This window comes from Pogona vitticeps, chromosome 6, assembly GCF_051106095.1.
Source record: "Pogona vitticeps strain Pit_001003342236 chromosome 6, PviZW2.1, whole genome shotgun sequence".
Lineage (NCBI taxonomy): Eukaryota > Metazoa > Chordata > Lepidosauria > Squamata > Agamidae > Pogona > Pogona vitticeps.
The window spans coordinates 53,534,542-53,547,096 of record NC_135788.1 but is presented as its reverse complement, the minus strand read 5'-3'; the positions used below and the strand labels follow the sequence as shown (position 1 = coordinate 53,547,096).

The following is a 12,555-nucleotide window of genomic DNA, read 5'->3' as shown; positions in this document are numbered from 1 at the left end:
AGACGATTGGAGGTTGCAGAGTCATATCCTTTTTAGGTCTAACCAAAGAGTGTTGGCAAGGAAGAAGGGATCCTAAGGACCAAGAGAATATCGCATTTTGTAGTCCATTTGGCCTGTTTGAATTTTGAGTCCTTAGCTTTGGCTTGCGAAATTCACCAGCAACATTTCAAAGGCTCATGGACCATACTCTGAAAGGGCTTAGTGACTTCACGGTAGCTTATATCGATGACATAGGGGTCTTTAGCAACACCTGGCAAGATCACCTACATCATCTAGAATTAGTGCTACAAAGATTGAAAGATGCTGGCTTAACCGTTAAAGCTAGTAAGTGTCAGCTAGGTAACTCAGAGATGAAGTACCTAGGTCACATAGTGGGAGGAGGCCTAATCAAACCTTTAGAGGCCAAGGTAGAAGCAATCCTGAATTGGCCCAGACCTACCACTAAAAAGAAAGTGAGATCCTTTTTAGGTCTGGCAGGGTATTACAGAAAGTTTATACCCGGTTTCAGTGAGATTGCTGCACCTTTATCAGACCTGACAAAGAAGCAGAGCAGCAACAGCGTTTCCTGGTCGGAAGAGTGCGAGATGGCGTTTGGACAGCTGAAAGATGCTCTAACCAACCATCCAGTGCTGCATGCTCCTGACTTCAACAGAGAGTTCATCATCTACACGGATGCGTCTAATGCCGGTGTGGGAGCGGTACTGTGCCAACAGGATGATAGCGGAGACCAACATCCAGTGGCGTACCTGAGCAAGAAGTTGCTTCCCAGGGAGAAGAATCTTTCTACCATCGAGAAAGAATGTTTGGCGATCATCTTTGCGATCCGGAAGTTGAAGGCTTACGTCTGGGGTCGACATTTTACCTTGTGCACTGATCACTCACCTCTGTCGTGGTTGCGGACTATGAAATCACAGAACAGTAAACTGATGAGGTGGGCGCTTCTTTTGCAGGACTATGATTTCGAGGTTAAGGTGGTCAGAGGGACTATAAACTGTGTGACTGATGCCTTATCCAGAAGACCGGAAGACGACATCTGAAGAACTTATGGACTCTGTACATGGTATATGGCAGTGTAAAATGTGTGGACAGTTATGTGTTGTGTTATGATAAATGTTATGCATTGCATGTTTTTATATACCTGTATGGCGGAAGTGTAAGTATATTTGAATACTGTAGTTATATTAAACTGTGTTGATAAATGTAATGGTTTATGTTGGTTGCAGTTGTTTTGGGGAAAAAGCACCTTAGCTTTCCCCCACAAAACAACTTATTAAAGGGGGAAGGTATGTGACGTGTGCCATGACGTCACCTGCCTGTCTTGGCTAAGGCTGGAGTTTCCTGGCCTATGGCCTATGGGTGGAGTTTTTGTATATAAGGGGGGAGTGCAAAGAAGGGGGAGTTTTTAATTAGAGAGTTGGGGAGAGTGAGAGAGGGCTTGAAGGAAGATCTGTAAACAGGGTTAGATATAGGTTGAGTAATTGAGTAATTGAGTGTTAAGTAACCAAGAACTGTGCAGGGTTAAGGTCTGAGAAATATAGTGTGACAAGTGATTCTTTTACTCAGTGATTTCCCTTTTATTTTTGTATTCAATAAATCATCATTTTTATTTTGAAATCCATACTAAGTCTGAAGTGTCAGGTTTATGTGTGGTTGGTGGCAGCGAAGTTGTGTGTGTGTGTGTGTGAGAAGGATCGTGACCTGTCATCTCTTGTGGTGACGTAGGAGGAGGTGGCAGTCGCGACAAAAAAAAAAAAAAAGAGGTTACTTACCTGTAACCATAGTTCTTTGAGTGGTCCTCTGTGAATTCATACAACTCGCCCATCCTTCCCCTCTATCCGTCATGGGTTAGCTATGTAATTATTTAATTAATTCTTTCCTTCATACCCGGCGGATAAAATTAAGGAACTGGGGAAGATGGTGGATGGGAGGAGCATATACCTCGTGGAGGATCACATCATAAAATTGTTACTTTTAGCTCTAGAATCTTCCAAGTCAGTGGAGGCACAGACAATACCCATAGGTGTGAATTCACAGAGGACAACTCAAAGAACTATGGTTACAGGTAAGTAACCTCTTTTTAACCTGGTCCCAAGCTAATTACTATGAGAAGTGGAACAAAATAAGGAGAGCTGTGGCCTGCAGGGCATGTAATGTTATGGTAGAGCAGTATCCTTTTAAATCTGTCTTCTTCAATATAGATAGGCACAAATCTCAGTTCAGAGGTTCATGCCTGTTCATATGCACAGCATTCACCCGCCTCCCCAGCCAATGACTTGCTCACTAATCGGAGCACATGCATCTCCTCCTCCTCCTCAGCTGTTTGAACAGTCCCCAGCAGGAACACAGATTGCCTGTCCTGTCTCCTTGTCTGAGTGGGCAATCAGCCAAGGAGGCGGGGTATGGAAGCCCATGCTCCTGCTGGACACCAGTTGAACAGCTGAAGGAGAGGAGTGTGTGCCAGCTGTGAGTGGGGGATCCAGCTGGGGAGGTGGCATGCATATGAACCAGCATGAACCTCCAAACTAATATCACACATATCAATATTGATATGTAAAAGGCCAGATCTAGACCAAACTAGAGGAGAAAAAACTGGGTGATTCAGGATGCTTACGCACCAGCACTCTGACAGATGGGTTGTGGGGAAACAGTTGTGGAAAGAACCTTCTGAACTGTACAGGCCTCATACAACATACTGCATTACCGAAATGGAGAGAGAAGAATGGGATTAAGTCTCAATTAATATATACCAGCTCTGTGTTTGTCTGTTGGCTCAGTTTTGGACATCTTAGTGTGGTAGTAATAGTTGCATTCCTCTAACCAAATGTAGTTATAGCTGTTTATTATTAAACACCTGATAAGCAGTTAAATTTTGGGTGTCTAAAGTTGAGCTTATATGTCAATTGGTATTTCTCTTGGCTCTCTCCATGCTCATTGTCCCTCTTGATTTTTTTCCTATGTCTTTTTAAAAATATAACTTGAAGGTTGGCATTCTGTAAAGTAAAATGCTGACTCAAGCACGTTTCTGGTCCCTTGACCTGGTCCCCAGCAGCATTGTTAGGAGATAAAATTATTGTTGTTGCACCCCAATGTTTCATTTTAAAGCATGTATAGAACATGGAAAAGCAGGTATGTAAAATATGTAGGAAAATAGATAAGCTAATGACAATATCTGTAGTACCAATTCAGGGAACATTCTAAGGAAAAAAAGGATAAACTTATATCTCCATCTCTTCCTTGTACTCAGTTGCTTGATGAAGCTACATATTTCTGAATCTCATTAGTCTGTCTTCTGTAAAAACAGATATTGGGAGTAGAAAACTGTTGATTCAACTGTGACTGTGTTTTGGATTTCACATCCCACCTTTGACTTCTATTTAGAAGTCTGAACAAGTTCTATGTCTTGCAGCCTCACCAATCTGGTGAAATGGCTGCTTTGTATTTAATCATACTTACATTGCAACAATTTTGTATCACTTCCTGTGATCTTGTATCAAAATATTAAATGAGCCAGCTGACCAAGAAGATTTGATTTAAACTTTAGTGTTATCAGATAGCATGTTTTCTATATCTTGTATGTAGTTGTTTTTTAATGTGTTTACATTATAGGTGTTTCGACCACAAATAGTAACTGAAGAGTTCCTTTGCAGCTATGGGACTATACTGGTAAGAAACAGTTTTATGTTTCTCTCCTGACAGTGGATATAAATAATTAAAATGGAAACAAACAATAACTAACACAATGCCTAGAATGTTAACAGTTTTTAAATGTTAGGATATATGTATGGTTTTCAATATAAGCTGCTGAATTTTTTTCCTGTTTAGACCTTTGGAACATCTAGAGCTGATAATATTAGTCCACCCTCTCTCCACTGTGTGTACTCCCCTCCCACTTGTGGTCCTCAGTTTCCCTTTAGCATTTTAGAGCCTTCGTATTTTGCTCACATTTGTATTTAGTTATTTCTGACGTGTGCTTGCATTGGTCCTTCTTTCCCATCCACTCTTCTGAATCTCTTCCTCTAAAGCAGGGGTGTCCAACCTTTCACCTTCCCTGGGCCACATTAGAAGATGAAAATTTGGTTTGGGCCGCACATACATTTGGTTTGGGCCGCATGGGGGGCAGCCCTAGCTGTCCTCCGCAGCCCCACTCCAAGCACGCTTACCAGCAGCTGCGATCTCAGACAGCAGAGGCTGCCAGCTTCGACTCCGGTGGCTTTATGGGGCTGGGAGGGGGTCTGCCTATTGCCGGGGATGGTGCAATGCAGTCACGCATCCCCCCTGTCCCCTCCCCTCCCACTCCTTCCTTCCTTCCCTCTCTGCCCCTCTACTGTTGTGACATGCCCCGGCCACATTCCAGCCGCAAGCACCAGCAGTTTAACTTGAAACTTTGGAATTTCTTTAAAAATAAAAAATTGCACTGGGCCGCATTATGACCTGACCTGGGCTGCATGCGGCCCTCGGGCCGCAGGTTGGACAAGCCTGCTCTAAAAAGAAAGTATTTGATTGATTGATTGATTGATTGATTGATTGATTGATTGATTGATTGATTGATTGATTGATTGATTGATTGATTGATTGATTGATTGATTGATTGATTGATTGATTGATTGATTGATTGATTGATTGATTGGATTTCTATCCTGTCCATCTAGACCAGGGGTCAGGGAACTTTTTTCCTTTTACCCCCTAAAAAATTTATATGTGCCGACATTACCCCCTTGATTTGAAAGGAAGGAAATCATACATTATTTGAATTCAAAATCTTATTGAATCTACACAGGCTGTGTACCGAACTAGCAGGATATATCATCAGTATCAATGGCTGCCAGGAGATGTACTGAACTATGGGTTTGCACAAACTTAACAAAGATGTCCACTATTTTTGCTGGAACACATTGCACACAAGCCATGGGGTGGTAGATGGACTAGTAAGGTGTCCAATGTGCCTAGCAAGTTGCATTAAATGTTTGCTAGCTCACAGAGGATTTAATCATCATCAATGGCTCCCAGAGTGGTACTCGCAATGATGTGCTTGCTAGAGACAGCCAAGGCAAAGTTGTGGGGGGGCTTTTCCTACCACTTTAATCATTCTGTGTGTGGTGTGCAAAAAGGAACAAGCCAGGCTAAAAGTCATGTCACCCACCCTGGTGCCATAGCCCAACATTAAAGGACCAGTGTGCTTTTTTTCATCATAATCAATGGAAAACTCAGCAGTGGCCAAAGGACTGGAAAAGATCATTCTACATCCCAATCCCAAAGAAGGGCAGTGCCAAAGAATGCTCCAACTACCATACAATTGAACTCATTTCACACGCTAGCAAGGTTATGCTCAAAATCCTCCAAGGCAGGCTTCAGCAGTATGTGGACCGAGAACCTCCCAGAAGTGCAAGCTGGATTTTGAAGGGGCAGAGGAACTAGAGATCAAATTGCTACCATGTGCTGAATTATGGAGAAAGCCAGAGAATTCCAGAAAAACATTTACTTCTGCTACATTGACTATGCAAAAGCCTTTGACTGTGTGGACCACAACAAACTATGGGAAGTTCTTCAAGAAATGGGAGTGCCTGACCACCTTATCTAATTCCTGAGAAATCTATATGTGGGACAGGAAGCAACAGTTAGAACTGGATATGGAACAACTGGTTGGTTCAAAATTGGGAAAGTAGTTTGACAAGGCTATATATTGTCTCCCTGTTTATTTACTGTAACTTCTATGCAGACTACATCACGAGAAAGGCTGGACTGGAGGAATCCCAAACTGGAATTAAGATTGCTGGAAGAAATATCAATAACCTCAAATATACAGACGATACCATTCTGGTGGCAGAAAGTGAGGAGGAATTAAAGAACCTCTTAATGAAGGTGAAAGAGGAGAGCCAAAAATGGTCTGAAGCTCAACATCAAAAAAACTAAGATCATGGCCACTGGTCCCGTCACCTCCTGGCAAATAGAAGGGGAAGATATGGAGGTAGTGACAGATTTTACTTTCTTGGGCTCCATGATCACTGCAGATAGTGACAGCAGCCACGAAATTCAAAGACGCCTGCTTCTTGGGAGGAAAGCGATGACAAACCTAGACAGCATCTTAAAAAGCCACCCTCCCCCCCCGCGTTAATTCAAGCCTTCTGTTTTGCTTGCCTGTTCTTTTTCATAGTTTTGATTCAGTCTCTCTCTCTCTCAAGCAGGCTTATCTCTGATCTCTGAAAGAACGGAGGATTTACAAGTGCCCTGCTGCAACCAAGGAAGTAACAGGGAGAGGTGGCTTACAATTTGAGCTTTGGCTGCAGAGGGTGGGGGTGGGAGAGAGGAGGGTAGCACTCTGCTCATCAACCCCAGGATTTTCACTTTTACCCCATTTGGGGTAATTTACTCCTGTTCCCTGACCACTGCCATAGTTAATTGCAGCAACTAATTCCCATTAAAATAATAAACACTAAAACTAGGCTAAGGTGGGTTAGCCCCACCTCCTTCTGTTACCTACATTCTTTTTCCTGCAAACTACAGAACAGATACCATCAATAACTTATCTCAGGCAAAAGTTCTCTTCCTCCCCATGGTCTCTCTCTCACATAGCCCATCGTCCAATTTTCTACATTCCTCGGACCTTCTTCTTCATGACTGTAAACCAATTAACTCAAAGAGGCATAACTGTCCTCTCCACCCCCAATTCTCATGGAGATGCAGGTGGTTTATCTCCATTTTAATTAGAAAAGAATTTATTGGGTCTTCGCACTGGGCCTCCTTGTCCTTGCATCCTTATCAGGTTTCATGCTGTTCCAGCCTGGCTGTAAATTAAGAAAAATAACCTCTCTTCCTTTCTCTCATTCCCATGTCTTCAACTCCTTTCACTTTTAAAACCTAACAGACTCCATTTTCTTTCATGCTCATTGACTACGAACCCCACTCTCCTTCAATCTTATGACACACCACACCTTAAGATACAAAAATCCAGGGTTACAAACAAGCCTGCATTTTTGTCTAAACAAAAGCTAGGTTACATGGTTTGGCCTAGTAATCTCACTAACTCTATTTTAAAGTTATACAATGAAATAATAATCAATGGCAATTTAATGTATGCATTCTAAGTAGCAAAACATGACGTAGAAAAAGTTGTAACAGCAGCATTTGAATATAGAACCTTGGTGTTAAGCAAGTCTAGGAGTCTGAAAAATAGAAAACAGTCAGGTTAGTATTAAAACAGTAATACACTCTGGTTATGCTCAGGAACCAGTAAATCAGGAACCACTTGTTCAACCATCTTCCATGCCACAATGCATCTTAGAGAAGCTGTCTACCACGATGTTCATCTTGCCTGGAATGTGTTAAACCTCAAAATCGAAATCCTGCAATGTTAAACTCAATGCAACACTTTTTGGTTATGAGATTTCATCTTTTGCAACCAGACCAGTGCACGATGGTCAGTCTGCAGGACAAATTTGCACCTCCATAGGTATGGCTGGAGATGTTAAAATGTCCATACAATAGAATAGGCCTCTTTTTCAGGTACAGAGTAGGCCCTTTCATTGAGAATTAGCTTCTTACTGAAGAAACTGATAGGATAACAAATCCCATCATCCCCTTTTTGCAACAACACAGCTCCTAATCCCCAATCTAAAGCATCAGTCTGTAACACAAAAGGTTTGTCAAAATCAGGTGATTTCAAGAGAGGAGAGGAAATAATTTTAGTTTTCAAGGCATCAAAAGCTTTTTGACAATCAGGTTTTTTCTATGAGCTCTGTCAAAGGAGCTGCCGTGTCACTGAAATTAGAAATGAATTTCCTGTAATAACCAACCAGGCTTAGAAATAATTGCACCTGTTTCTTTGAGATAGGAACAAGCCACTTTAGGATACTGTCCACCTTGACCTGTATGGGTTGAATTTCTCGACCAATCAAATGACCCAAATACAAAAGTTTCGCTTTTACCCACTGACATTTGTTGGCTTTGACTGTCAGACCAGCATTCTGCAAGCTACATAACACAGTTTCAATGTGAGATATATGGAAGGCAAAATCAGGACTAAATATAGCAAGATCATCCAAATAAGCCAAAGCAAATGGAAGATCAGCTAACAGTTTGTCCATCATTCTATGGAAAATCGCTCATGTGTTCTTCAATCTGTGCAAGAGCCTTCTGAAATGGAAAGTTCTTACGTGGCTTATGAACGTGGTTTTGTCCATCACCCCTTCTTCTAGCTTTATTTGGTAGTGCCCACTGGAAATATCTATTACAGAAATGTACATAGCATTGGATAGTTTTTCAGTCAGAGAATCCATACGAGGTAAAGGTCAGGAACATTCATGCTATTCAATTTCCTGTAGTCCACACAAAATATAACCTCATCCAAAATTTCTCTAACATTATTTTTCTTTGGCACAATGACAATTGGGCTGGCCCATGCTGCATGGCTTGGTTCAATCACATCCAACTCTAGCATCTTTTGAATCTCGTTCTCAGTCTGCACAGCATGAGCCCCTATAGTCCTATAGGGACTGGACCTCACAGGTGGGCTGTCCCCAGTGCCTATAGCATGGGTGACTAAATCAGTGGAACCAGGTTTGTCAGAAAGCACACTTTGGTAATATTCCAGGATTGGAGAAAGCCACTCTTGCTCATCAGGAGTACCTGAATGAACAAAGTTGTCTAGCCCATTTCCAGTATTATGTTCCACTCTTTGACACGTGTCACAAGAAGAAACAAAATCTCTCACAGATCTCTTCATTTTTGGCCAGTAAAATGTTTAGTGACTCTCTGTAAATTGTTTTTGATTCCCATGTGTCCTGAAAATGGAGTCGAATGAGCCAGTTCTAACACCTTGTGCCTGTAATTCTGAGGCACCACTAGTTGACTAGACGGCTCTAAATCAACTCTAGGGTCAGAAGCAAATTGACGGTACAACAAACCATTCAGATCCCAGCAAAAATTCACAGGCTTGGACTGACTCCACGCTTAGGACTGGTCAGCTTGAGACCACAATAAAATTAAAGAAGGGTCAGTTTCGAGCTGTCTTTTGAACTCACTTGAGCCTGCCATTTCACTAACAAACCCCTCTTTTGGGCTAACAAATTCTGTGGGAGCTGCTTCTGGTTTCCCAGGCAACAGAAGTTGCTCCTTAGCTGGTTAAACTGGTCTGGCTAGTGGGGCTGTTCCACCTGAAGGGATTTAGACCACGAGCTGCCCTACTGTCAGGTTTCCTCAAGGGAAGAATCAGTTATTAAGATGTTTGCTGTCTCTTTCAAGACCACTCCTGGGTCTCCCTTAAAGGGACGTTTGTCAAAATGGCTTGAGAACATGAATCTATGAGGGAAGGATCTGCGTCCCCAGCCTTTTTGTTAGAGTCTCTGGGTTCAGTTGTCTTGAAGACACAGACAGAGATTCGTCTTGCAGTAGTTTTACAGGTATGGACTGCAAATCTACAGATTCATGGTTTGTAGGCATGCTAGAAAAATAAGAATGCCCCTTGACCACCCCACTAATTCAGTCAATAGCTGCTGGAGCCTACCCGCTTGAAGGTAAAGTCCAGTTAGTTATCTATCCTCTCTAGTTAAATCAAAATGATGTAAAATCAAAGTCTCACCCATCCTTCAATAAATCCAGGCAGACTGTTTGGAAATCAAACATTGTAGATCCATGGTATCAAACTGTAATGTCCACTGGAGGGGTTGAATAGCCTTCCCATCCTCTTCAACAGCTCCAAAACCTCCAGCTTGCAAAGGGTAATCTGAGATGGGCTGCATAGCTGGAATTCCTCCATCTTCTCTCGCTTCTTTTTCGGCTTGTGCTGAATTAACCCCTCGTGGCCCTGGAGCTGGCAGTGCCACTTCCTGAAACTGAAAACCTCCTCTAGAATCATCTGTCTGGAAACTTGCAAAGTCAAGCAGGCTTCTAACAGCGACTGCATCATCTCCTTGGTCTGGAACCTGAAGTGCTGTTGCTTGAAGCAGGAATCCCTCTGTGACACCATCTCTCTGGGTCCCCTCCATGCTCATTGTACCTCTTAAGAAGTCATATGGTGATAGAAAGTCTTCTTCCTTGGCTAGCTGAGGGTTAACTCCCCACTGTCTGAGAGTGACAACGCTGCTCTCTGGGGTTGGAAGTCTCAGGAAGCATCCTTTGCCTGGGACTCCCCGAAGTCTCGCTGGCCCCGAACGATGTCATCAGGTGCTAGGAGTGCCACCTCTCCTGGGTGGTTACCCAACCATTGTTCAGAAACAGCTAACCCTTTCTGGTTCTGACTATGCATCTTTTCCAGGGTATTCCATATGCCTCTCTGAACGGCTAAGGGTTCCATCAGGAATTTGATTATCACATCCACTTTAAACAAAGGCTGAGTTGATGAGGCTCCTGCCCTCAGGCTGGGTGCATCTTCAGGGTGAGTAACTGAGCTCCAGCTCTCCTGAGCTGCCCTTACTCTTGCTGGACGTTATGCTTGGTCTCCAGCCTCCAGAACTTGGACTGTTGTCTCTCTGGACTGCTCTCTTGCATCTGGCCTGACCCACAGCACTGGTTCACAGCTGTTGGCTTCTCCAGTAGCCGCAGCTCCAGTCAGCTCCTTTACCTCTGGACTTTCCCATTGCACTGTTTCACTGCCTCTGGTACTTCCAGACAATGAAGTATCCACAGTTCCAGTTTCTGCAATGCTAACCACCACCTCTTGTGGTAGAAGGTCCTGTGAGGGCTTCCTGTACCATCTACCTGTCATTTTGCCCATCCTTTAACATCTTGGAGTTCTGTATGTTATTGGTTTTATTGTTTTTAAACTTTGTTATGCCACACAGAGTAGACTATCTGTCTAGATGGGTGGGGTATAAATCTAATAAAATAAAATAAATAAATAAATTTTGCCTAAGCAAAAATAACAACTTAGGTAAAAGCTGCTTTGTTCTGTAGCCGTTTGAACATGTAAAACTGTCCCCATTAGGATAGTCTCTCAGTCAGCTCAGATTGTCCGTCTTGCAGCTGCCACAATGTCAAGAACCAAATCTCCCTAAGGAGCATAGGTCCTTTGGGCAGGGAGTTCTGCAGACCACAGGTCTACCACTTTACACTGGGGCAAGTCCTCAATCTCCAGCAGTGAGTTGGATGTGCACCTGGACAAGCCTGAGCTTAAAAGAAGATGTTTACTCAGTATTTTGTAAGTATTGCAACATGCGCTTTGTGATTCCTTAGAACTCACAGCAGCTCTTTTAAATAGGACTTTTCTATGATAACAGGTGGTTTATCTCCATTCTAATTAGAAAAGAATTTGTTGAGTCTTTGCACTGGGCCTCCTTGTCTTTGCATCCTTATCTGGTTTCACACTGTACCAGCCTGGCTGTAAATTAAGAAAAACAGTCTCTCTGCCTTTCTCACATTCCCATGTCTTTGACTCCTTTTACTTTAAAAACCTAACAGACTCCATTTTCTTTCATGCTCATTGACTACAAATCCCATTCTCCTTCAATCTCATGACAAGCCATACTGCTGCTTTCCCCCTCCTTTTGCTAAGCCCCAAGGAGCTTAGCAAGTGGAGACAAAAGCAGCAGTCAAAGGGATCCTGCAGCCCTTTGACCTCTGCTTTTCCCATCCTTTTGGTAAGGCCCACGGAGCTTAGCAAGTGGAGGGGGAAAGCAGCAGCCAAAGGAATCCTGCCCTTTGACTGTTGCTTTCCCCTCCAGAATCGCTTTGATCCCTTCCCCCCTCCACTTTTTTTTGTTCTCTTATCAGCTTACTTCAGTGTATAAGACAGCCCTCAATTTTTAGTCTAAAGATTTTAGATAAAAGTATTTTCTTATACACGGAAAAAGAGATTTTAAGGCATTTTAACAGACATTTTCATAGGATTTTTCATGTATCTGCCATTCTCTTGCCAGTTCAAAGTGACAAGAAAGGTATTGTTTTATTTTGTTTTGTAGGTCTATAAATAGTTTTAGGATGCAATATCAGCACTGACCACTGCAGTATTTTCCTGTATTTTCCTGGTGTGTGGGTAATAAAGAAAGAAAGATAATGCAATGTGTTAATAATGCTGTAAGCGGATTCACTATTAGTCTTAGGTAAATCCTCTTCAGGCAATACAAATGAATTGTTAATAAAAGAACTTTTATTAATACAACTGTTTGTTTCATCTTTATTAAACTCAGCAGAACTTTGTAACTTCAACTGGGGAGGGGAACTTTCCCAGAACCACAATAAAGACTTCTTGCTTTTCAGATCCTTTAGTAATATGTTTTTGCCCTTTTCTCCTCCTTAGTCGGTTGCCTCAGAAACCCGTTGCGGACCACACACAGGGTCCCGCAACAAGGATGGCGGGCCCAATCTCTCTCTTTTGCTGCCTCTCTCTCCAGAGCTGGATCCATAGGGTGTGCCTTTGTCTCGAGCTCTCACTACCTCCATCACACGTGATTCTTCCTCCTTTTCTGCTCATGTCTTTGTCTCTTGCTTTCTCTCTTGTCCTGTCACTACATCCCATGTCTGTCCTGTGGTCTGTGCTATTCTAGTTGTTATTTGAGGGGACGGCTCACTCTCTTTTACTTCCTGTGTCTCCTCCTCACAAATCCACAATATGACAGATTCCTT

General features: G+C 42.7%; 1 protein-coding gene across 15 annotated transcripts in view; it reads left to right on the top strand.

The window, feature by feature from the left end:
* Positions 1–12,555, top strand: part of ULK4 (unc-51 like kinase 4) — a 596,488-nt gene that overhangs the window by 228,376 nt on the left and 355,557 nt on the right. For all 15 annotated transcript variants that reach the window (XM_078377379.1, XM_078377378.1, XM_073003534.2 and 12 more), the window contains exon 25: positions 3,607–3,663. In XM_078377379.1, coding sequence (XP_078233505.1) covers positions 3,607–3,663 — 57 coding nt within the window. The remainder of the gene's footprint in view (positions 1–3,606; positions 3,664–12,555) is intronic.